Source organism: Heptranchias perlo, chromosome 6 (assembly GCF_035084215.1).
Source record: "Heptranchias perlo isolate sHepPer1 chromosome 6, sHepPer1.hap1, whole genome shotgun sequence".
NCBI classification, from domain to species: domain Eukaryota; kingdom Metazoa; phylum Chordata; class Chondrichthyes; order Hexanchiformes; family Hexanchidae; genus Heptranchias; species Heptranchias perlo.
Genome location: NC_090330.1, coordinates 73,304,736 through 73,330,577, shown reverse-complemented (window position 1 = coordinate 73,330,577; position 25,842 = coordinate 73,304,736). Strand labels below are relative to the sequence as shown.

The 25,842-nt window shown below is 44.7% G+C and overlaps 1 protein-coding gene across 1 annotated transcript in view; it reads right to left on the bottom strand.

Annotated features, from left to right (window-relative positions):
- tnfsf13b (TNF superfamily member 13b) overlaps positions 1-22,126 on the bottom strand; it is a 47,069-nt gene extending 24,943 nt beyond the window's left edge. Inside the window, exons 1-2 of the mRNA XM_067985476.1 lie at positions 21,848-22,126; positions 21,643-21,736 (exon numbers count right to left, since the gene is read on the bottom strand). Of these exons, the coding sequence (XP_067841577.1) occupies positions 21,643-21,736; positions 21,848-22,111 (358 nt within the window). The 5' untranslated portion in view covers positions 22,112-22,126. The remainder of the gene's footprint in view (positions 1-21,642; positions 21,737-21,847) is intronic.
- Between the last annotated feature and the right edge of the window lie 3,716 nt (positions 22,127-25,842).

Here is a 25,842-nt window from a genome sequence, read left to right as displayed (position 1 = left end):
AGGATGTTAGGCTATTCCACTTGTGCAGTGTAGTGTTCCTTTTTTGAATGTTAGAATTACATTTGTTATTCTCAGGTATGATTCCAGTATTTATGGACTGTCTGAACCCATTTACAAGATTTAAGTTTGTCTACAGGCCTCCTTTGATAAAACTGTATTCCTCTTGTAAACTTATCTCTCAGTCTTTCAAGATCCAATGCTTTTGTTACCTCCAGACTCAACTATTCCAATGCTCTCCTGGTTGGCCTTCTATTCTCCATGCCCCATAAACTTCAGCTTAACCAAAACTTTGCTGCCCATATCCTATTGTGCACCAAGTCCCAGTCACCCATCACCCCTGTCCTTGTTGACCTATACTGGGTCTCCGTCACTCAATTTAAAATTTTTATCCTTCATAGAGAATTTTCCGTTGATCACCACCCTGTCTTCTGCTGCTGAGCAAAATTCTTAAACCATTTGCACAATATGTCTATTCCATCCTCTTTAACCTTCCCTATTAGTCACGCTCGAAACTTTGCCTTTTCAAAAGCTCGATAAACTTAATTCATCTACCAGCTTAGTTACTGCCACAAGAATTCCAGTGGCTCTATCTATGTAACCTTCTCCAGCCTGATCCTCCCCCCCACCCCCCCCCCCCCCCCCCAACCGAGTTCTCCACTCCTCTGACTCTAGCCTCTTGTGCTTCCCTCCCCCCACCTTGCGTCATCACTGGCAACTGTACCTTCAGTCATCTAGGCCTGATGCTTTGGAATTCACGCCCTATACTTCTCCATCCCATCTCCTCCTTTAAGACACTCATTAAAACCCACCTCTTTGACCATGCTTTTCGTCACCCCTCCTAATATCTCCTCCTTTCGATTGGTGTGCATTTTTGCTTGATTACATCTCTGAAAAGCACGGTGGGATGTTATTCTATGTTAAAAGCACTGTATAAATGGAAGTTGTCGTTGTAGATACTCCCTACTTCTACCTATATACACCTGGGGTTTTATCGAAAAGAAAAAAGACTTGCATTTATTTAGCATCTTTTATGACCTCAGGATGTCCCAAAGCGCTTTACAACCAATGAAATACTTTTGAAGTGGAGTCACTGTAGATGTATAGTGGATCTTACACAATACTAAAATGTATTGGAAGTACTGTATTGACTAATCCCAGTTGGTAGCCTACTTTAGTGCTTGGTTATTAGACGACTCTTCTTCCCTCTCACAACAATATGCCCAAATTTGAGAATCCATAGACTGAAGCACATACTCTCGGCCAAAACTCCAGTGCAGTACTGAGGGAATGCTGATTGTCGGAAGTGCCGTCTTTCAGATGAGACGTTAAACTTCAGCTCATGCCCACATCCTATCCCTCACCAAGTCCTGCTCATGCAGCACCCTTGTCCTTGCTGACCTGCACTGGCTCTCAATCCCCCAATGCCTCATATTTAAAATTCTCATCCTTGTGTTTAAACAAAGTCTCTCTTCTTCTGACTCTTTTTTTGTGCATCCTTTTACCCCACCATTGGCAGCCGTGCCTTCAGCTGTCTAGGCCCCACACTCTTGAATTCCCTCTTTAAATCACTCCACCTCACTCTCCTCCTTTAAGACCCTTCTTAAAATCCACCTTTTCAACCATGCTTTTGGTCACCCCTGCTAATATCACTTTCTTTGTCTTGGCGTCCATTTTTGTTTAATTATGCCTCTGTAAAGCTCTGTGGGATGTTTTTCTACGTTAAAAGCAGTATATAAATGCAAGTTGTTGTTATAGCAGAATTACATGGATGTCTAACTATTACATTACGGTCTTGGTGAGTTTAAGTTCAAAGTCTATATTTAGTGTGTCACTGGTAGGCCTCCATTATATTGGCTGCCTTTTAATGACATTAACATAAAAAACATACAACCTCCCTTTGAGTAGCAGACTGGTTGTGGAGCCGGACAGTGTTGCTCCACCTGGTGAAGCTCAGGGGTCACTTTTGGACATCTCAGTGGTGAACCATCATCAGCTTCTTCCTTCAGTCTTCCTAACTTAGCTAAACTGACAAGTACTGTAACTTTTTCTATCATATTAGTGCTTAAATCTTATGCACTTTTGACCTCAGTGTTCAGGCACACAGGCAAAAAGGACAGAACAGACAGACTATAGTATGTATTATATTGTATTCACTGCTCACAATGCAATCTCCTCTACATTGGGGAGACCAAACGCAGATTGAGTGATCATTTTGTTGAACACCTCTGCAAGTGTGACCCTGACTTGCTGGTTGCTTGCCATTTTAATTCCACGTCCCACTCCCACTCTGACCTCTCTCTCCTTGGCCTCTTATTCTGTTCCAATGAAGCTCAAGGAACATCATTTCATCTTTCGTTTAGGCACTTTACAACCTTCATTTACAACATTGATTTCAATAACTTCAGATCATAACTACTGCTCCCATTTTTTTTTGTTATTGTTGGACTGCAGCTGGTTATGGTTCTGCTGTTGCCATTTACAGCTCCTCTTGACCGATCTTTTATTTCTTAACCTGTCCCATTACCACCCTCCTTGCCTCGCACCATCATCCCTTTTGTCATTTAATCACTCTTGCCTTCTACCCTATCACAGACCTTCCCTTTTGTTCTCTCCTCCCCTCCCCCCCCCCCCACTTTCCCTGGCTCTGTACTTGCTTAAAAACTGTTAACTCTTTAACATCTTCCAATTCTGACGAAAGGTCTTCGACCTGAAATGTTAACTCTGTTTCTTTCTCCACAGATGCTGCCTCACTTGTTGAGATTTTCTAGCACTTTCTGTTCCTAGAACAGACAGGCAGGTATGCAGGATTACCCCATCTTTACTACATATTGAGGAGTTGATAAACTGGGAATTAACCTTAATGATGTCATTGTAAATCAGCTAAATACATGTGGGAGTGAACTTTGTTAAAGTGTAACAGTGAATTTGGACACTTGCTGAGAGATCGAGGAGTGAAGTGATTAAGTGGCCAGAAGCTTTGTGTGAAAAAGATAAGGGATTTAAGTGTTTGGCTCTGTACAGTAGGCTGTGCTAAGCAGCTACAAACTGTTAAGGGTTAACTTAAGCGAGCTGCTTTTAAAATATGTGAAAAAAAAGTGGAGCCTGTTGCAGCACCAAGGTGTTAGAGATTATGGGCGTCATTTTAGCACCCGCTATCGGGTGCGTTCCTGGTGGGGGGCTCCGAAAATCGGAGAATCCCGGAGCGGGACCGGAGCCCGCCCCGAACCCGCGCACTTCCGGGTTCCCTGCTGACGCGCCGGCGTGCACGCGCAGCCCCCGCTGGTGGGAATCCCGCAGGCAATTAAAGCCAGCGGGATGCCACTTGAAAGTATTTATTTAGGTATTTCAGGTCATTAACTGACCTGATTAAGGGATTATGTGAAAAGGGGTGGGATTTTAGAGCAAACTGGGACTGTTTCCCACACTGGGGGAAACACTCCCAGGTCAAATGGACGTGTTGCAGCTATCAGCCTGTGGCGGCTGCAAAGGTCCATTTGACAGGTGGGGAGAGAGTGACCCTCACCCATTGCAGGAGGCCACTCTGTCACTTGGGACAAAGTTTGGCCTCCACCACCCTCCTCCTGACAGTCAAAGTCACCAACCTGCACACATACCCCGGGGTCCGGAGACATGTACCTACCTTGCGGACCCCCTCAGATGTACATCTTGCGGATGGGGGCCGCCGTAGCTGCAGTCATGACCTCCTCTGAGGACGAACAGCATCACCAGCCTCACCAGCCTCGCCGTCCACCTCTGACACGTGGAGCTCCACAACACAGTGCTGTGACACATCCACCTGCACAGCAGGAGGGAGGGCTACCGCAGAGAGAGATGTGTCGCAGAGGGCACAACCCTCGCCACAGGGTCCACAGACCGAGGCTCAGCCTCCTGGACCTTTCTGAGCAGCAGTGCACACGGAGGCTCAGAGTCACTCGACATGTAGTCGTGGACATCTGCAGCCTCTTTCATGCCGAGCTGCTCCTGGCTGGCCCGAGCACCATCTTCTTACCTGTCGCTGTAAAAGTCACCACTGCCCTCAACAACTTCTCCTCCGCATCCTTCCAGGGTGCAACCGGGGACATCGCCGATGTCTCTCAGTCATCTGCGCAAAAGAGCCCTGCAAATACACCTACACCCACTCTGCAGTGACACAATGGGTGGGTCCTCATAGTGATCCTCAGGAGAGGGCATTATTGCACAAACCAGACAGGATTCGCGAAGACATGGCAGTAGTGGTGCCAATATAATATGTAACGTGAGTTGGTCAGAAATTCAATATAGGTAACACCCATGACAAACCCTCAAACACCCTTGTGCATCCCCTTCATGCTCACGACACGTTTGCCTTACGCTGCCTACTGCACATATGTGATGCATGCCCTGTGGCTGCAGCACAGGTAGTGGCAGGTTGAGTGAGGCTGACCGTGAAAGAGATGCACGAGAGGGTGAGTATGAGAGAGAGCCATGAGATTGTATGAGGATTGGGTTGAGTGGTAGTGGCGGGATGAGTACTGGCGAGGTGAGTTGGTGCAGGTAAGATGAGGATGAGGTTTGAGTGGGTATGAGGGGTGATGTGACAGAGTAGTGTTGGCAGTGCTGAAGGAGATGTGGGGTGGGGGCAGTGATGTGGCAGACGGAGTGTAGGGGAAAGACTACGTGTACACACTTTGGCTGACCTACTGAGGTCATTGGAGCGCCTCCTGCACTGTATGCAGGTGGGCGATATGTTGGTTGCGCTGGTGACCTCCTCTGCCACCTCGAGCCAGGCCTTCCTGGTGGCAGAGGCAGGCCGCTTCCTCCCACACGCCGGGAGGAAGATCTCTGTCCTCCCCCTCCTCCTCACCCCATGTATTGATACCTGGAGTGAGGCATCATTAAACTGGGAGCAGCCTTCCCCCTGGGCTGCTCCATGCTGTAATTTTTGCTATTTGTTGCAGCATCTGTCAGTGGAGGACTGCCCCTTTAAATAGAGCTCCTCCAGCTGACAGACCTTACTGCGCGTGCGCAGCCCGCCCGACGCGCAGATCAGCAGTGGGGAACCCGGAGGAGAAGGTAAGTGGATCCAATTAGTGGATTGGATGCTACAATCGCACGGAAAGCTGACTAATTTCACCGGGCGCGTTACCCACGCGCCCGATAGCCCCCCCCCGCCGAGAACCCGCAGCCCTGCTAACATCGGGCCCTATAAGTGGGCTGTTAAGAGTACTTTAGCAGCTAAAAATAAGGGAAAACAAACAGTGGTTTATTGCCTTGATTAATATTCAAGCCTCATGGCTGGCAAACATCCACGCTGGCACATATACTGCCTAATCTGATAATTTGGTAATGTCCTTTATAAATATACTGGACAAGCAGAGAACCAAGTGCCTGTGAGAGTATGGGTCATAGGAAAAGGAGTAAGCCATTCAGCTCCTTGAGTCTGTCCTGCCATTCAATTAGACCATGGCTGATATGTACCTTACCTCCACCTACCCTCCTTGGTTCCCTAACCCTTAATATCCTTGCCTAACAAAAATCTATCAATCTTAATTTTGAAATTTTCAGTTGACCTAGCCTCAACAGCTTTACGGGGGAGAGAGTTCCAGATTTCCACTACCCTTTGTGTGAAGATGTGCTTCCTGACCTCATCCCTGAAAGGCCTGGCTCTAATTTTAAGGTTATGCCCCCTTTTTCTGGACTCTCCCACCAGAGGAAATAGTTTCTCTCTATCCACCCTATCAACTCCTTTAATCATCTTGAACAACTCAATTAGATCACCCCTTAAACTTCTATACTCAAGGGAATACAAACTAATCTATGCAAACTGTCCTCATAAGTTAACCCTTTTAGCCCTGGTATCATTCTAGTGAATCTGCACTGCACCTCCTCCAAGGCCAATACATCTTTCCTTAGGCGCGGTGCCTGAAACTGAATGCAGTACTCTAAATTGGGTCTAACCAGAGCTTTATATAACTGTAACATAACTTTTATCCCTTTGTATTCCAGCCCCGTTGAGATAAAGGCCAACATTCCATTAGCCTTTTTAATTATTTTTTGTACCTGTCCACTAGCTTTTAGTGATTTCTGTACTTGGACCCATAAATCTCTCTGCTCCTCCACAGTTCCTAGCTTCTCACCATTTAGAAAATACTCTGATCTATATTTCTTAGGTCAAAAGTGATGACTTTATACTTCCCCACATTGAACTCCATCTGCCACAGTTTTGCCCACTCCCTTAATCTATCAATGTCCCGTTGCAACTTTCTGCTCTCAATTACACTATTTACTGTGCCAGCTAACTTGGTGTCATCAGCAATCTTGGATATATGGATCTCTATTCCTTTATCTAAATCATTTATAAATATAATGAAAAGCTGAGGCCCCTATACGGATCCCTAGGGGACACCACGAGTCACATCCTGCCAATTTGAGGCATACCCATTATCTCTACTCTGTTTCCTGCATCCTAACTAATTTCCTACCCATGGTATAAAGTGGAAGAAATTAGATGATGATTAAAAATTTTTAGCCATTAAGTGGAACATGGCCGAGAGGTTGGTAAAAGAAAAAAACAGTTAACCGTGAACTGCAACCAGAGAGAGGAAGGAACGAGGAGTTAGGATGGCAAGTAACTTAAAAGGAAGTAGGGCAGGAGGAATTTAAACAGCAGCTTGTCCAAAAAAGAAACAGAATGTAGGGAAAAAGATAAGCAGCTATTACAAAGCCAAAACAGAGTTACAAAGTCATAGAATCATAGAATGGTTACAGCACAGAAGGAGGTCATTCAGCCCATTGAGTCCATGCCAGCTCTCTGCAAGAGCAATCCAGCTAGTCCCACTCCCTGCCCTTTCCCCTTAGCCCTGCAAATTTTGTTCCTTCAAGTACTTATCCAATTTCCTTTTGAAAGCCACGATTGAATCTGCCTCTAGCACCTTTTCAGGCAGTGCATTCCAGATCATAACCACTCGTTGCATAAAGAAGTTTTACCTCATGTCACCTTTGTTTCTTTTGCCAATTACCTTAAATCTGTGTCCTCTGCTTCTCGACCTTCTGCCAATGGGAACAGTTTTTCTCTATCTACTCTGTCTAGACCCCTCATGATTAAATTTCGTCTGCCATGTGACCACCCATTCCACCAGCCTGTCTATGTGCTCTTGAAGTCTATCACTATCCTTCTCACTGTTCACTACACTTCCAAGTTTTGTGTCATCTGCAAATTTTGAAATTGTGCCCTGTACACCCAAGTCCAAAGAAATTTCACAGAAAGAGGGATGTGTCGATGTCACCCAAAGATTTAATCAAAAAGATACAGAACTCGAAGAAAGAGGTTGAGAATAAAGCTGGATCCAAGATAAACTCACCCAGAATGACACAGAACTAAATCAAACATGGAGAGAATACCTAAACCTTGAACAGAGGTATGATGACACAGAAACTAGGTTAAAGGAATCAGTTTCAGAGATTAAATATTTCAGGCAAAAGCTACAGGACTCAGACTATAGATATAGTCAAGATCAAGACCAATTTGAGGAGCTGAAATTCCCCAAAAACCTGGTGAATGAGATTACAGTTACATAGAAGTGAATGCATGACAGACATAAGGTAACAAGAACTAGGAGCAGTCAATCAGAGACCCAAAACATCACAGATACAGAGCAGGAGACAGTATTAAAGCTTAGAGGTAGCAAAATTAACAGAACAGTAACCCCTCTACCACAGCTATCCACTGGACAGCACTATCCAATGAAGCAGAAATTGAGGACATACAACTAAAACAGACATTAAAACAAGCTAAGAATGCATTAAAGCACTAAACAAAACAAATTGTAGGGTGACAGTATCAGAGCTATAAACTAGCCCAACTAAGCAAAGATAGTTGTTACTAGGACCACAATGGGAGCCTATATAACAGACTGCTTCTTGGAAATTTAAACCAATTTTTTGCTGGGAGGGCAGGTTGAGAAGTCACGGGTCTACAGCCCATGATTTTCCATCCATTAAAATTAATGGTTAGAAAATCACCAACTGTGAGCCTATGATTTTCTGACTTGTGCTCCCTGTGACCACCATTCCATGACGGGAGCACTCATTGAGGAATCAGTTTAAATTCCATAATCTGGAACAGGATGAGTCTCGGTTTCATATTATTCTTGGCTTTATTGCCATTGATCTCAATCCACAAGTCCAGGAGGTATCAGAATCACAAAATACCTCAGAATCTGAGTGTGGCAATTAAAGTGGATTGATGTAGAAGATTTTTGAAGGCCTCATAGATGCCAATGTTGATGGGCCTGCTGTGACAGACAAAGCTGAGGCTAATGCCAATACTAGATGGAGCTCTTAAGAAGCTAAGTCTTTGATAATCAGGGTAAATCTTTCCATATTAAAAATTTCAATGAGAGGCATCACCATCTAAAAACGAGGTAAAAAAAGTTTTATAGGTTGTCACGGTCAAAGAATCTCAGCATCAGCTGTCATCTCATAGAGTCATAGAGTTATACAGCACGGATAGAGGCCCTTCGGCCCATCGTGTCCGCGCCGGCCATCAGCCCTGTCTACTCTAATCCCATATTCCAGCATTTGGTCCGTAGCCTTGTATGCTATGGCATTTCAAGTGCTCATCCAAATGCTTCTTGAATGTTGTGAGGGTTCCTGCCTCCACAACCCTTTCAGGCAGTGAGTTCCAGACTCCAACCACCCTCTGGGTGAAAAAGTTCTTTCTCATATCCCCTCTAAACCTCCCGCCTTTTACCTTGAATCTATGTCCCCTTGTTATAGTACTGATGTGGAGATGCCGGTGATGGACTGGCATCTCCACACCAGTCATTTAATGAAACATTTGCCTGAGGAAGGAGAAAATCTCCGAAAGCTTGTGAATTTAAAATAAAATTGCTGGACTATAACTTGGTGTTGTAAAATTGTTTACAATTGTTATAGTACCCTCAACGAAGGGAAAAAGCTCCTTAGTATCCATCCTATCTGTGCCCCTCATAATTTTGTACACCTCAATCATGTCCCCCCTCAGCCTCCTCTGCTCCAAGGAAAACAAACCCAATCTTCCCAGTCTCTCTTCATAGCTGAAGCGCTCCAGCCCTGGTAACATCCTGGTGAATCTCCTCTGCACCCTCTCCAAAGCGATCACATCCTTCCTGTAGTGTGGCGACCAGAACTGCACACAGTACACCAGCTGTGGCCTAACCAGTGTTTCATACAGCTCCATCATAACCTCCTTGCTCTTATATTCTATGCCTCGGCTAATAAAGGCAAGTATCCCATATGCCTTCTTTACCACCTTATCTACCTGTTCCGCCGCCTTCAGGGATCTGTGAACTTGCACACCAAGATCCCTCTGACCCTCTGTCTTGCCTAGGGTCCTCCCATTCATTGTGTATTCCCTTGCCTTGTTAGTCCCTCCAAAGTGCATCACCTCGCACTTTTCCGGGTTAAATTCCATTTGCCACTGTTCCGCCCATCTGACCAACCCATCTATATCGTCCTGCAGACTGAGGCTATCCTCCTCGCTATTTACCACCCTACCAATTTTTGTATCATCAGCGAACTTACTGATCATACCTTTTACATTCATATCCAAGTCATTAATGTAGACCACAAACAGCAAGGGACCCAGCACCGATCCCTTGGTGTGATGATTCCCTGAGGAAGGACTATCCAAGACCATTAGAATTTAGACAACTTCTAAACGTATGATGAAACCATTCCTATTGACCAGAACAAGGATACTCACTAAAGGACCATTCACCTGTTCAGAGAATGCTGATCTGTGAAACTTCTGTAAGCTTATCTGTTCGCATCAGAATTACAAGTCAACAGACATGCTTCTGACCAGAATTTTTTTTTTAAATTCATTCTCAGGATATGGGCTTTGCTGGCAAGGCCAGGATTTATTGCCTATCCCTAGTTGTCCTAAGGTGGTGGTGGCCCTTGTTCTTGAACTACTGCATCCATGTGGTGAAGGTACTCCCATAATGCTGTTAGGTAGGGAGTTCCAGGATTTTGTTCTAGCAACAATGAATGAACAGCGATATATGTCCAAGTCATGATTGGAGTATTGTGTCCACCACACTTTAGGAAAGATGTGAAGGCCTTAGAGAGGGTGCAGAAGAGATTTACTAGAATGATTCCAGGGATGAGGGAATATAGTTACGTGGATAGACTGGAGAAGCTGGGGTTGTTCTCCTTGGAACAGAGACGGTTGTGAGGCGATTTGATAGAGGTATTCAAAATCATGAAGGATCTAGACAGAGTAGATAGAGAGAAAATGTTCCCATTGGCAGAAGGGCGAAGGACCAGAGGACATAGATTTAAGGTGAGTGGCAAAAGAACCAAAGGTGACATGAGGAAAAACTTTTTTATAGTGAGTGGTTAGGATCTGGAATGCACTCCCCGAGGCGGGGGGGATGAGGCAGATTCAATCATGGCCTTCAAAAGGGAACTGGATAAGTACTTGAAAGGAATCAAATTGCAGGGTATAGGGCAGGGGAGTGGGACTAACTGGATTGCTCTTGCATAGAGCCAGCGCAGACTCAATGGGCTGAATGGCCTCCTTCTGTGCTGTAACTTTTCTATGATTCTAACTCAGGATGGTGTGTGAGTTGGAGGGGAACTTGGAGGTGATGATGTTCCCATGCACCTGCTGTCCTTGTCCTTTCAGGTGGTGCAGATCGCAGGTTTGGGAGGTGCTTCCAAAGAAGCCTTGGGGAGTTACTGCAGCACATCCTAAGACAGTACAACTACTAGTTTTCAAATGTAGCCAATGGTGATGCTTGCACAATCTTTAGAGGAGTTCTGGACTAATGTGATACCATATGGTGTCAAACTGGCTTTCCATATATCAAGTTCAGCCCTTAACACAAGAGGTTGTAAGAGACTGCTACATTATAAACATGCCTGCCCTTGACCTGGTTGAGTAAAACAGTGCAAAGCCGACCGTAAATAGTGAAGTCCAAAGATATACTACTATGCCTATTCATCTGTTGGATAAATCCATTCCCAGTGTGGAATATTTGTGATTTTGATCCAAGAACCCAATTCTGGAAGGTTCACATCTCAGCATGTACAAGTTATGCTCATAGTGGGACCATCGTGTCTTTAAGGGTAGTCTCACAGTGCTGGAACTGGAGAGGCTGACACAACTTTCACATCCATCAAAATTCCACCTGATGTGAAAGAACTGAAGATAGCTAGTGCATTTTGGTAGCTGAAAAGTTTCTGTGACAGGATGTGCATTAACTTATAGAATGATAGAAAATTTATGGCACAGAAGGAGGCCATTCAGCCCATCATGTCCGCACCGGCCGAAAATGAGCCACCCAACCTAATTCCACTTTTCAGTACTTGGTCCGTAGCCTTGTAGGTTATGGCACTTCAGGTGCATATCCAGGTACTTTTTAAATGTGATGAGGGTTTCTGCCTCTACCACCCTTTCAGGCAGTAAGTTCCAGACCCCTACCACCCTCTGGATGAAAACATTTTTCCTCAGCTCCCCTCTAATCCTTCTACTAATCACTTTAAATCTATGCCCTCTGGTTATTGACCTCGCTGTTAAGGGAAATAGATCCTTCCTATCCACTCTATCTAGGCCCAGAATAATTTTGTACACCTCAATTAAATCACTCCTCAGCCTCCTCTGTTCCAAAGACAACAACCCCAGCCTATCCAATCTTTCCTCATAGCTAAGTGCTGGCAACATCCTCATAAATCTCCTCTGTAACCTCTCTAGTGCATTTACATCCTTCCTGTAATGTGGTAACCAGAACTGTACACAGTACTCAAACTGTGGCCTAACTAGTGTTTTATACAGTTCTAACATAACCTCCCTGCTCTTATATTCTATGCCTCAGCTAATAAAGGAAAGTATCCCGTATCCCTTCTTAACCACCTTATCTACCTGTCCTGGTACCTTCAGGGATCTGTGGATATGCACTCCAAGGTCCCTCACTTCCTCTACACCTCTCATTATCCTCACATTTATTATGTATTCCCTTGCCTTGTTTGCCCTCCCCAAATGCATTACCTCACACTTCTCCGGATTGAATTCCACTTGCCACTTTTCTGCCCACCTGACCAGTCCATTGATATCTTCCTGCAGTCTTCAGCTTTCCCCACTGGAAACAGCCTTCCAGTCGCAAAAACACCCATCAACCATTACCCTTTGCTTCCTGCCACTGAGCTAATTTTGGATCCAACTTGCCACGTTCCCTTAGATCCCATGGGCTTGTACTTTTTTGACCAGTCTGCCATGTGGGATCTTGTGAAAAGCTACTTGTTACCTCCTCAAAATATTCAATCAAGTTAACTGGAGGAAATTGTTCCTTATCGAAGACTAGGAGCCCGATATTAGGAGGGAGGTGGGTTGGCAGCAGGGGGTCGACTGGGCACGTGGGTAATGCGTCCAGTGAAATCGGGATGCTCCGCACGTGATCGCAGCCTAATTGAATGTACTTACGCGTGCTTCCGGGTTTCCCGTTCCAAACCTGCGCACCGGGTGCAATGCGCACCCGCATCACAGGCTGTCAGCAGGAGGAGCCCTATTTAAAGTGGCAGTCCTCCAATGCTCCTCCTGCGGCAAAGAACCCATTTTGGGAGCATGGAGCAGGCCAGAAGCAAGGCTGCTCCACGGTTCTCTGACTCCTCACTCCAGGTGCTGCTCGATGGGGTGAGGAGTCGGAGGGAAATTTTTTTCCCATCTGATGGGAGGAGGTGGCCTCCCTCTGCCACCAAGAAGGCCTGGCTCGAGGTGGCAGAGGAGGTCAGCAGCAGCAGTAACATCTCCCAAACCTGGGTCCAGTGCAGGAAGCGCTTTAATAACCTAACCAGGTCAGCCAAAATTAGTATACTTACGCATTCCCCCACACTCTGTCTTCCACATCACCTCCACCACCACACAACTCCTTCTGCACTGCCACCACAATGCCCTGGCATCACTCCTCACATCCACTCAACCATCATCTTCACCTTGCCTGCACTTACTCACCGCCCCAGTTCCCATTCGAAGACTACCACGCAACCCAATCCTCATACAATCTCATGGCTATGTCTCACACGCACCGTCCCATGCATCTCCCTCACGGTCACCTCCACCCACACCAATGCATTCAGCGGGTCACTATGCAACCATCGCTCAATCATGCCTCTCTGCGTTTTGCCTTAATAGGAGAAGAGATGCCAGAAGGCCCAGGAGAGGGATGATGGCGAAAGGGGACATGGAAGTGGGGACGCCACTCAAAGCGCTTCAACGTCTCACCCGTTGCCCCCCTCTCAACCAGTACCCACAATGCTGCCTCCTCTCCAGGTGGTCGAGTCTGCCCTTGCACAGGTGCAGGTGGAGCAGTTTTTGGAGGGGCCCTCACGGGCACCGAAACCCAGAGGGCATCCGCGCAAAGCATCTAATCGATCAGCGCATGAACAAGAGCAACCTGCCACTACCTCTGCTCCAGCCACAAGGGAAGCACCACGTAGAAGTAGTAGGAAGCGTAAGGCAAAGTTTTTGTGAGCACAAAGGGGATGCACAAGGGTGCTTGACGATTTGTCATGTTTTTTATATATATTTGTTTTCTTTCACATTCACAATAAACCTTATTATTATCATCACCACTACTGCCACGTCTTGCCCATTCTTGACTGGCTTGTGCAATAAGTCCTTTTCATGAGGTTCACCGTGAACACGCACACTTGATGCCACCCATTGGGTCATTCTACATGGGGTGTAAGTGTAGTTACACTACTGTTTTTTGCAGAGGCAGAGGAAAGGGCTGGTGTGGCCGCCTCTCTGTCCAGGTGATGTGGACTGGACTCTTCACATTGTCTGATGTTAGGAGAATCGTTCACATATCAGTGACTCCCTGGCCTCGTGAGCAGTCAGGTGAGCCGCTGTTCTGCCCATGGGTTGCTCCTCCTCCTCGGCCTCCTCCTCAATATGGGTGGCAGATGTGGATGGGGCCTCCTCCAGCAGCACCCCTCTCAGTTGTGCATTGTTGTGTAGGGCACAACAGACGACTGTAAAGCATCCCACTCCGTGTGGCGCGTATTGAAGCGCTCCCCCAGAACGATCAAGGCACCTGAAGTGTATCTTGAGCAGCCCTATAGCATGCTCAATTGTAGACCTGGTAGCGATGTGGCTGTCATTATATCGACGCTGTGGCTAGGTAGTGGGGTTCCTCAGAGGTGTCATGAGCCACGTGTGCAGGGGGTATCCCTTGTCCCCGAGGAGCCAGCCCTTGCAGGTGTTGTGTGCGTGGAAGAGGGGCGGGACGTTCTACTCCTGGAGGATGAAGGAATCGTGACAGCTGCCAGGGTATCTGGCGCACACGTGAAGGAATCTCTTGCGGTGGTCAAAGATGAGCTGAGTGTTGATGGAGTGATACCCCTTCCTGTTGATGAACTGTTCTGGCTAATGTGGAGGTGCTCGTATTGTTATATGGGTGTAATCGATTACACCCTGCACCCGTGGGAAGCCAGCCACAGTGTGGAATCCTACTGCCCTCTCCGTCTGGCTGAGGTCATCCATGGGGAAGTTGATATAGTGCGAGGCCCTGCAAAACAAGCCGTCGGTGACCTGCCTTATGCACTTGTGTGCAGACGACTGAGAGACCCCGGTGATGTTACCGGGGGCACCCTGGAACAATCCTGAGGCGAAGAAGTTGAGGGCAGTGGTGACTTTGACAGTGACAGGTAAGATGATGCTGCTGGGTCCATCCGGGAGCAGCTCGTTTATTAAGGAGTCTGCAGACGTCCGGGACTACCTGGCGACTGACTCTGAGCCTCCGTATGCACTGCTCCTCAGAGAGGTCCAGGAAGCTGAGCCTCGGTCTGTGGACCCTGTGGCGAGGGTAGTGCCCTCTGCGACGCATCTCTCTCTGCGGTTGCCCTCCCTCCTGCTGTGCAGGTGGATGTGTCACAGCACTGTGTTGTGGAGCTCCACGTGTCTGAGGTGGCCAGCGAGGCTGGTGATGCTGTTCGTCCTCCGAGGAGGTCATGACTGCAGCTACGGCGGCCCCCATCCGGAAGATGTACGTTTGCGGGGGTCCGCAAGGTCGGTAAATGTGTCCGCACACCGGGGTTGAGGTTCCAAGTTGGTGAATTTTAGTGTTAGGAGGAGGGTGTTGCAGGCCAAACTTTGTCCAAAGTGACAGAGTGGCCTCCTGCAATGAGTGAGGGTCTCCCCCACCCCCACCACCTGTCAAATGGACCTTTGCAGCTCCCACAGGCTGGTGGCTGCAACACGTCCATTTCAACTGGGAGTCTTTCCCCCAGTACGGGAAACACGCTCAGTTTGGATGAAAATCCCACTCCTCCTAAAATATCCTCCCAATCAGGTCTGCTAACGACCTGAAGTATCAAAATAATTGGTTTAATTGGGATCCCGCCATCTTTAATTGCCGGTGGGAGTCCCGCATGCGGGGGCTGCGCGCGCATCTAAGCGCATCATTGGGGAACCCGGAGTGGGCGGGTTGGAGCCGGGCTCCGGATCTGCCCTGGGAATCCCCAATTTTCGGAGCCCTCCCGCCACGAATGCACCCGCTCAGCCATCCTAAAATCGACCCCTAGATGTCAGACAAGCAACCCGACAGCATTGAAGCAGCGGAAGGGTCTAAGACAGGAGGTGAAGAGTTAGATTTGGGTGTCCTGAGCATACTTGTGGAAGCTGACTCCATGTCTGCAGATGATGTTGCCAAGGGGCAACATGTAGATGAGGAAGAGAAAGGGGCCAAAGATAGATCCTTGGGAGACTTTGGAGGTAATGGTGCAGGGGCAGGAAGAGATACTTTAGTTATGACTAGATAGGTATGAGTGGAACCAAACAAGGGCAATCTCAATGAGCTGGACAACAAAGATGAAGCGTTGGAAGAGGATGGTGTGGTTATCCATGTCAAACGCTGCAGAGAGATTGAGGCTGTAGAGGAAAATTCATCACGGTGATAGAGGATGTAATTTGCGACTTCTGTTTTGGTGCTGTGGCAGGGGCGGAAACCTGACTGAAGAGTGTCAGACATGGAGTTGCAGAATAAATGGGCACGGATTTGGGAGGTGTCAACTCGTTCAAGGGCTTTGGAGAGGAAAGGAAGATTAGAGTTGAGGTGGCAGATTGCAAGGACAGAAGGGTCGTGTTTGGATTTTTTGAAGAGGCAGTGATAATGGTGGGTTATGAAATGGGAGGGGGATGTTACCTGAAAAGAGGGAACCACTTACAGTGTCAGCTAGCATGGGGGTCAGGAAGAGAAGTTAGGTGGTCAGCAGCTTAGTAGGAATGGAGTCAAGGGAGCAGGAGGTAGGTTTCACGAATGGTATGAGCTTGGTGAGAGCACGAGATGAGATGAGAGAGAAACTAGAGAGAGATGCGAGTTCAGGGCTAGGGCAGCGGGAGCCTCAGGGGAGGTTTGGCTTGGTGGGGAAGGGGGAAGCAGCAGAGGCAGCTGAATGGATGGTCTCAACCTTAGTGACAAAGAAGTCCATGAACTCTTTGCACTTGTTGTTGGAGGTAAGGACTGAGAATGCAGGGGAGTGAGATTTAAGGAAACAGTTGGTAGTGGAGAAAAGAAGCCGGGGTTATCTTTGCTCTCCAGGATGATCCTTTGGTAATGGATTTTTTTCTACTGAAATTGTCTGATCTGATTCAGGAACAGCAACTATTAGGTGGCTACAAAAGTATATGTAAACAGAAAGGAGGAAAGAACTTGCATTTATATTGCCCTTTGTCACATCTCTCAAAAATGTCCCAAAGTGCTTCAAATAATAATGAATTATTTGAAGTGTAGTCACTATAGTTATATAGGCAAAAGTGGCAGCCATTACACATACAGCAAGGTGATTTGCTTTTGTTGGTGTAGTTAAGGGATGGATGTTACCAGGACACCAGAACTTCCCTGTGTTTCTTCAAGTAGTGCCTTGGAATCCACCATTGGAACAGGGCCTCAGTTTAATGTCTAATTCGAAGGTTGGCTTTTCTGACAATGCAGCACATTCTTAATACTGCACTGAGATCTATTCCTAGACTGTGCGTTCGAGTCCCAGAGCAGGACTTGAACCTGCCAGCTTCTCCCTCAAAGGTAAGATTAGTAGCGATTGGGTCAAGTTGCCATTACCATTTGAGCCAAGCTATCAAAGATAACTCCTAGATATGTACAAATTCCGGTATCTAAAAACAGAGAATTCACCGGGCAGTAGTCTTGCAGCTTCTTAGAATGCAACTATTATAATCCAATCTATTTAAAATAGTGCTACAGCTTTAATGAAACCGCAACTGGGATAGGTAATTTGTGATGTTTCAGGGGACATTCTTTAAGCCAATGGGGGGAAAAAATCCATTAAAATTTGCATTAATACAATTACATTGTTGAACAGAATATTTCTCAGTCTTGAATTCCCTTTGTGATCCTACTAGAAACAGCAATGAAAGCTGAATCCATAATAGATTTTAAAAGGGAAGTGGATAAATATTTTTTTTAATTAAAGGATATGGGAAAGGGGAGGGAGATGAGACGAAGCAGAAAGCTCTTTCAGAGGCTTGGCACAGACATGATGTGCTGAATGGCCTCCTTGTGTGCTGTAAAATTATTGGTGCAAAAGTTTTTTTTAAGTTAGGTGGTAAATGTCTTTCCTTACTACCTAATCAGGAAGGCTGCAGTTTCTGACAATCAATATCTTACTTCCTGTGGTTAGTTGAGACACACATCAATGCACAGATCACAAGGTTTAGGATCATAACAAGAAGGAAATGGAGCACTTGACCACTGTAACACAGCAGGTGGGCGCTAATCCTTTGGTGCTCTTTGAAAAACATGGTGCAAAAAAAGAGGAACCCTTGTTTTGCAGAACAAAAAATTGCATTAATAGTGGAGGAAACTGTGGTGAGAAGTGGCATTTGACACATGACCCCTTCTCCCAATCTACAATAGAGACCCTCAACCTCTGCATACACTACTTTCAGTTAGACCCAGGCTAAACATTTGGACCTGTAATGCCCTCTGCCTCATGGGGATTCTATTACCTTTTGTCTTATACTTGCCGCTCTCGTTTGTCCTCTTCCACATCCGAGAAGAGATGGCCACTGAGAGGAGCAAAGCACAGATGCAATGCTGCTGTAATCCACTGCCTTTATTGCCACAAGTGGCCACTTAAATCCTGCCTGAAAAGTAACCTATGCCTTCATGCGTGTGCACCACAAAACTATTTGGAAAATTCACTGTTCCTAAAGTTAATTGTGTTCAGAATTTAACCTTTCCAATTGCAATATATTTTTGTTTCCAGGATGTGGATTTTCAAGAAATCATAATGCAAATACGATACTCCAAAGATCAAATGTTCTGAGAAGTATTTGTTCCCTGGGTGGCATCACAGGATCAGCAAGACTTGCTGACCTTGGCCAATTTCTTGGGGCCAGGGTAGAAATGCACCATCAATGTTGCGTATTGGATTTCTCTCCTTGGTCTTTCATGTATGTTTCCTTCTAAGTGAAGGAAATACATACAGCTTAAGTAGCGACTTGTTTTCACATGTTAGAGATTTACAAACAGGGTTGCTATTGAGTTGTCAGCTGGTTTGAAGCTGCTGGTCAGCTTTTGCTTGTTTTCTAGATAGGCATGTATGCTCTTTGGGAGCGCTGACTTCGAAATTGGGAGGAACAAAAGGGAAAGAGGGCTTGTCCCTCTTGGCACCTATAAGCAGCAGCCTCGTGGGCTAATCCATCTGTGGTGCTGTACTCAAGAGTCAGTCCTGAAAGCACTGATAGCATTGGGTTCAGTCATTTGTCTGTAAGCAAGTTTTCTCCCTGGCTCTCAAGCAGTGCAACTATTACTGCATTTTGCATTTCCACAATTGCTGCTAAAGAATGTAATACACACTACTTTAACATATAATTTAATAGGTGGCAGTCTTGGCTCAATGGTAGTACTCTCGCCTCTGAGTCAGAGGTTGTGGGCTCATGTTCCACCCCAGAGATTTGAGCACATAATCTACACTGGGACTTCTGTGCAGTACTGAAGGGGTGCTGCACTGATGGAGGTGCCGTCTTTTGGATGAGACGTTAAACCGACGCCCCGTCTGACCTCCCGGGGACGTAAATGATCCCACGGCACTATTCAAAGAAGAGCAGGGGAGTTCTTCAGGTGTTCTGATCAACATTTATCCCTCAACCAACAGCTAAAACAGATTATATGATTATTTATTTCATTGCTGTTTATGGGAACTTGCTAATGCATGACTTGGCTGCCACATTTTTGGACTTTCTGAGATCGTGAAAGATGCTATATAAATGTAAGTCTTTCTTTTCATTTCAATATACACTAAATGAAGTGTCAAAAATGAAAATTTGCTGGAGAAGGATCCCTACGACCTTCCCTAAATGTACAGGAGACCTACTTCTAAAATTGCCACTATCAGGTAGAGGAATACATTTTGGCAGCTTGCCAGAGTGCCTCAGTTTTTATAAGTTTATTGAGATAGCCACAATTACCTAAAGACTGCAGTAGTTAGACAAAAAGTCATGTAAGTTTTGTTCGACGAATGCTGGTCTATGTTTAGCAAAGTGTTGCCTGTTTTGTCATTTTTATATTTGAGATGTAAGTTAAATGTTCTGGAATTAAGTGAAATCTGCTCAATTGATATTCCTCTGTTGTCTTCTTTTTATTTTTAATAAATGTGATTTGTAGTTTATAGCCATTTTTTCTTATTCGTTCATGGGATGTGGGCGTCGCTGGCAAGGCCAGCATTTATCGCCCATCCCTAATTCTTCAAGAGGATATAGATAGACTGGCTGGCGGCATGGGCGTACACGTGGCAGATGAAATTTAACACAGAAAAATGCGAAGTGATACATTTCAGTAGGAAGAACGAGGAGAGGCAATATAAATTAGAGGGCACAACTCTAAAAGGGGTACAGGAACAGAGAAATCTGGGGGTATATGTGCACAAATCGTTGAAGGTGGCAGGGCAGGTTGAGAAAGTGGTTAAAAAAGCATACAGGATCCTGGGCTTTATAAATAGAGGCATAGAGTACAAAAGTATGGAAGTCATGATGAATCTTTATAAAACACTGGTTCGGCTACAACTGGAATATTGTGTCCAGTTCTGAGCACCGCACTTTAGGAAAGATGTGAAGGTCTTAGAGAGGGTGCAGAAGAGATTTACTAGAATGATTCCAGGGATGAGGGACTTCAGTTACGTGGATAGGCTAGATAAGCTGGAGTTGTTCTCCTTGGAACAGAGATGGTTGCGAGGAGATTTGATAGAGGTATTCAAAATCATGAAGGGTCTAGACAGAGTAGATAGAGAGAAAATGATCCCATTGGCAGAAGGGTCAAAGACCAGAGGACACAGATTTAAGGTGATTGGCAAAAGAACCAAAGGTGACATGAGGAAAAACCTTTTTACACAGCGAGTGGTTAGGATCTGGAATACACTGCCCGAAGGGGTGGTGCAGGCATATTCAATCATTCCCTTCAAAAGGGAACTGGATAAGTATTTGAAAGGAAAAAATTTGCAGCGCTATGGGGATAGGGTGGGGGAGTGGGACTAATCGGATTGTTATTGCATAGATCCGGTGTGGACTCGATGGGCCGAATGGCCTCCTTCCATGCTGTAACCTTTCTATGATTCTATTCTATGATTACTGCTATGAATTCTTTCCATACTGTTGGACATTAAAAAAAATGGTATTTTTTTGGATTGCTTTAGTGAAGTAGCTAAAGAGTTCCACGAATTCCATGACTCACAAAATAAGTATTTCAAACAAAATTACCTCACACCCCAAGGGGATTTTCAAAATTTTGTTAAGTCACATTGAGGGGAAAAAAAACCTTTAATTCCCACAATAGGCAGCGTTAAACTCTATCTGCTTGTAAAAAAAAATCCATTCCAACAAAGTTTTAAAAAATTATCACTAAACAGAATATTCCACTCTGTTGAGTATAATTTGAGTTATAAAATCTTTCTCACTAGTGCAATAAGCTGAGCATCTATTGTGTAGTTTTATTTTTTTTAATATTAATTAAGAATAACCTTCAGACCTATAAACCAATTCATTGAATTATACTGCTCAGGCTACTTCCCACATTTTAAAACTCTGTATAAATTTTCAGATCACTAGTTCTATCTTTTTTCACTATAATATTGCATTTATACAGTAGGTGCCAATCTGACACCAGTAGCTGCACCATCAATTCCAGATAGGCAGAACCTTGCTTATACTGCCTGATCAGGACAGTGCTCTGATGTCTGCCAGGCAATTACAATTTAAATGTTTTGAGAGCACTGACAGGAGCGTTCACACTCTCCAAACATTTAACTAACTCCAGTTAAATTTAAAATGTGCTCAGGGGAACCTTGAGGACTTTTTACACTAAACTTGACAGTGTACTTTGTACTCCATGTGGTGTCAAACCCAAGAGTTAAGAGACTGCCTCAAGAGGTCTCATACTACTGGGGTCTGGAGTTGGATAATGTTCCCACCCCAATGTTATAATGTGATGCTAAAGTTGCACTACAAATATAGCCTAAAAAGACATATGCAAACAAGCAACATTTAGAAACTTATTTTATCCTCTAAGTTTTCACGCAGTAATGTGTTATGACACAAACTATACATAATACAAACTGTATATAATCTAAAGAAATTAAAAGCTCTATCTCACACAGACATACACAAACCTTGTTCAGGAAGTGATCTCCTTCCTCTAAATTTTACTTTTTCTTCTCTCTGTTTCTCCCCACTGTGCAGTCTTTTCTCAAGAAATTCACTAACCTGATAAAATGAAATATGTAATTTTTTAAAAAGCAAATTCAGCACACCTGCTGGAAAGTAATTTGATATGAGCAACTGCTATTCTATTGGATTCAATTGCCAAAAGAGTACCTGATTTACTGAACTGCTCCAGTTGGTTGACAGGCTCTTGGTCACCCTCGCCAATGCTTCCAAGCGATCCAGTTGGAATTTGTATGTCCCCAACTCCTGTCTCATGGATGAGATTTCTGCTTTCAGTACAAGAACATGGTGTAGAGCAACTGCTGCTGCATAAGCCGACATAAGAGCTGCTAAAATGATGATGAAGGCTGAGTAAATCAAACATCTGTATTGTGTATTGAAACCTGCCTCTTGTTGTAACATTCTCATCTTCATCCCAAATACCACTTTTCAGCCTCACTGGTACAACAACCCATCCAGAACAAGATTGCCATTGGTGCATAACATTTCCTGTCAGCTGCTGTTCGCACGAGCTGTAATTTGTACTTTTTTTTTCAACTATGGCACTAGGCTAGGAGAATATAACACTTCACACTCTGAAACTAAAACTAAACATTGTGTTAATATGATGGTTTCTTTGTGTAGAGAAACCTAACTTCAAAATGCTAACTTTAATGAGTTGACTCCACCTCCTTTGAAGGACTCCTCCCCTTCAGATACCACATCCCTATATATATATAGAAATAATGTAAATAACAAAAGGACATAAATTCACTGGCTGCTCTGGGTCCTTCTCACTCCTGCACCTCTCAAATCCTTTTTTTCTCTTGACCACTTTACACCGACCTTCATCCATGCAAAGTGATAGCCTTTCTTGTTTTTATTTCAGCATGCCCTTCATTTTGGTAACCTTGAACCTGAGAGGAAAATATTGGAGAGGTAGGTTAGTGACATAGGAGTTATCATCTGTGTGGGTGATATTCTGTACTCCATTACTCAAACCTGCACACAGTGGGTTTACTCTTATAACTGTTGTAACAGATTCAGTCAACACGGTGAATGTAAGGGGCATCCCTGTCTGGGTCCTCTGTGGAGAAATGAGGCAAAGATAAAGTAGTTATGGACTAGTTGCAGAATGGGCATGTAAATGGCAAATGAATTTCAATATAGATAAGTGTGAGGTGATGCATTTCGGTAGGAAGAATAAGGAGGTCACATATTGCTTGGATAATAAGAGTCTAAATGGGGTAGAGGAACAAAGGGATCTCAGGGTACGGATACACAAACCACTAAAAGTAGCGACGCAGGTTAATAAGGCCATAAAAAAGGCAAACCAAGCACAGGGGTTCATTTCCAGAGGAATAGAATTGAAAAGCAGAGAAGCTATGTCAAACTTGCATAGAACCTTGGTTAGAGTACATCTGGAGTACTGTGCTCAGTTTTGGACTTCATATTACAAAAAAGACATAGAGGCACTGGAGAAGATGCAAATAAGATTTACAAGGATATCAGAACGGAGAGGTTTTAGCTATCAAGACAAACTGAACAGGCAGGGGCTCTTTTCTCTAGAAAAGAGAAGGCTGAAGGGTGACCAAATAGAGTTCTTTAAAACTATAAAGGGGTTTGATAGGACAGACATAGAGAAAATATTTCTGCTTGTGGGGGAATCCAAAACTGGGGGTCATAAATATGATAGTCAATAATAAATCCAATATGGAATTCAAGGGAAACTTCTTTACCTAGAGAGCGATTAGAATGTGGGACTTGAGGCAAATAGCATAGATGCATTTTAAGGGATGCTAGATAAGTACATGAAGGAGAAAGGAATAGAAAGTTATGCTGATCGAGTTAAATGAAGTAGGGTGGGAGGAGGCTCATGTGTGGCATTGACTAGTTGGACCGAATGGCCTGTTTCTCTGCTGTAAGTTCTATATAATTTTATGTAGTTAGTGCTTATCAAGAGTGAGGTGTAGGAGGATTTTGATACCCTCTCTGAATCTACCACCAAAGCCCATTTGTTTCAGCACAGGAAGTAGGAAGTTCCACCACCTGGTTTAAAATGTTTCCTGCATCCAGTGAGTGTGCCAGGACAGGTGTGCATGTGCTTTAATTGTGAGATACCGTGTTCAAGTGGACCCCCAGAAGCTTTCTTTTGTGGAGTCAATTTGGTTTTGGTAGATGAGGTCCTATGTGTTAAAGTACTATCTAGGCGATTATAGGCACTGTTATAGAACTCACTAGTGTTGGGGTTTTTTACTTTTTTGTGTCTGAGTGTGAGTGGCTGACTTGAAATCTGAAAAAGCTCCTATATCCAGTCTATGCGATTTTTAAAAAAATGTCAGCACAGGGTTTGGTTTGTGGAAGTACCGCTTTGGTGGGCAATCTGTCAGGTCTTGTGACTTTACCAGATTGCAGGTCTTTATTAGTCATTTTGATTGCTCTGAGATAGGCACATCAAATGCTTGAGATTTCTCCTGAGAAGGGAAGCTGTGCGAGGTCAGCTGGGTAATGATGTGTGTCTAGCCGTGAGGCCCATACCTCCAAGGTATAGAGGGGAGGGGTGTAGTAGTTAGCAAAGGATCGCCACTAGTTTTTGTTGTTAACGTGCCTTCTTACAAAAACTTGATTTTGCTTTTGCTTGCACATGGTGCACAGCAGGAGGTTTCTAGGCTAGTTTCCATGCTCAAACTACTTTCCTGTGGTATATTCCTGTATCTTTTCTAAGTTTGCAGAGAGGTTATTCAGCACTCCATGGTTTCAGAGATATCTTGATGACCAGAGTTCCCATTCCCCTATCAGTACTTCAGGTCCCTTGGCGTTTGGAATGCTGTGTGGCTTTAGCTGATAATGTAGACAATTATATATCTTGGTCTCCCTCAGCAGCATTAAACTCTTTTAGCATCTTCCCATAGTAGTATCAACAACACATCTGTGCTCTTATCGAGGATAAATTGGGCTGATTGGCTGCAGATGGAGGTTAAGACTATCTGTCCTCTGTGGTTACACCAGCTCCCCAGCAAAACTTGACTGGGAAAAAAAATCGTTCGGGTCGCTGTTCCAGTGCCACCTTATGCCGCTTTTGCGATTTTCTGCCGGCAATGACATCAACCAAATATAGGCAGAATATAAGACGCAAATGATGGAAAATTCATCATACGACGCATTTCCTGTTATTTGCGCTAGAAATGCTGGTGCGCTGCTAGGGTTCAGCGTTGCTAACACGGCAGGATTTAAACTTTAAAGGACTGCCTTGCCTAGTGCAAAGAAGGACATTTAAAAACATTTGGTAGAAAATTTTAATGTTTCACTACACCCCGCTCAACAAAGCTGGACAGAAGCCCGCGAAAACGACCCTGAGAAATCGGTTGAAATCAGGCGCAGGCAGAGCAGGGCGGGTAAAAGGCCCAACCCGCTGAAGTTATGCCACCACAGGAGTCAAGAGGAAAGTCGGCCCCTTGGTTTATGTTAGGGGAGAGGAATTAAAGCCGCAGCAGCAAGGAGAGATTCGGGAAGAGAGAGAGAGAGAGATAGATGGATGCTTTTGCCAGCATCTGGGAGGGGGGTGCTACTGCAGGGAGCATGGTAGTTATTCCTAGTGCTTAGAGCAGTGGCTATGTTGCATACGCTTTGTTTTGCTTCTTTTAAAAAAAACTATTTGCAGATAAATTGCGATGCCCTGTGCTAATCTTGACGGCTTTGCACAGGAAGACCCTCTCGGGAACATCAGATCTTTAGACATCCTTTGGTTTCAGTACTACGTAAAGCACAGAGGAAAAAAAATGTAAAAATTCATCAATATACTGGGCTATGGTCCAGAGCCCCCAATAATCTTGACAAGCTGCTGCCAGCAGAAGATTTTATAATGAATTTCAATTTTATGATAAACTGAAATGTCCACTCCCCCAGTGGATTAGTGACTTGTAACTTTTCTAGTAACAGTTATATTACTTACATCCATATATTAAAGGTGTATTATTGATAAAAGATGTTAGGCTAAGAAATGCTTGTCTAAGTTTGTACAAAATTAGGAATTAATGGAGGACGACAAGGACTAATGGACATTTGTGGAATACTAAAATCCTATGTTTTTCTATCTTTGCAAGTACCCTTGTCTCACAAAAAAGTAAACCCCTTTTAGCTCTGAGTATGCAATGACAAAACGCAAT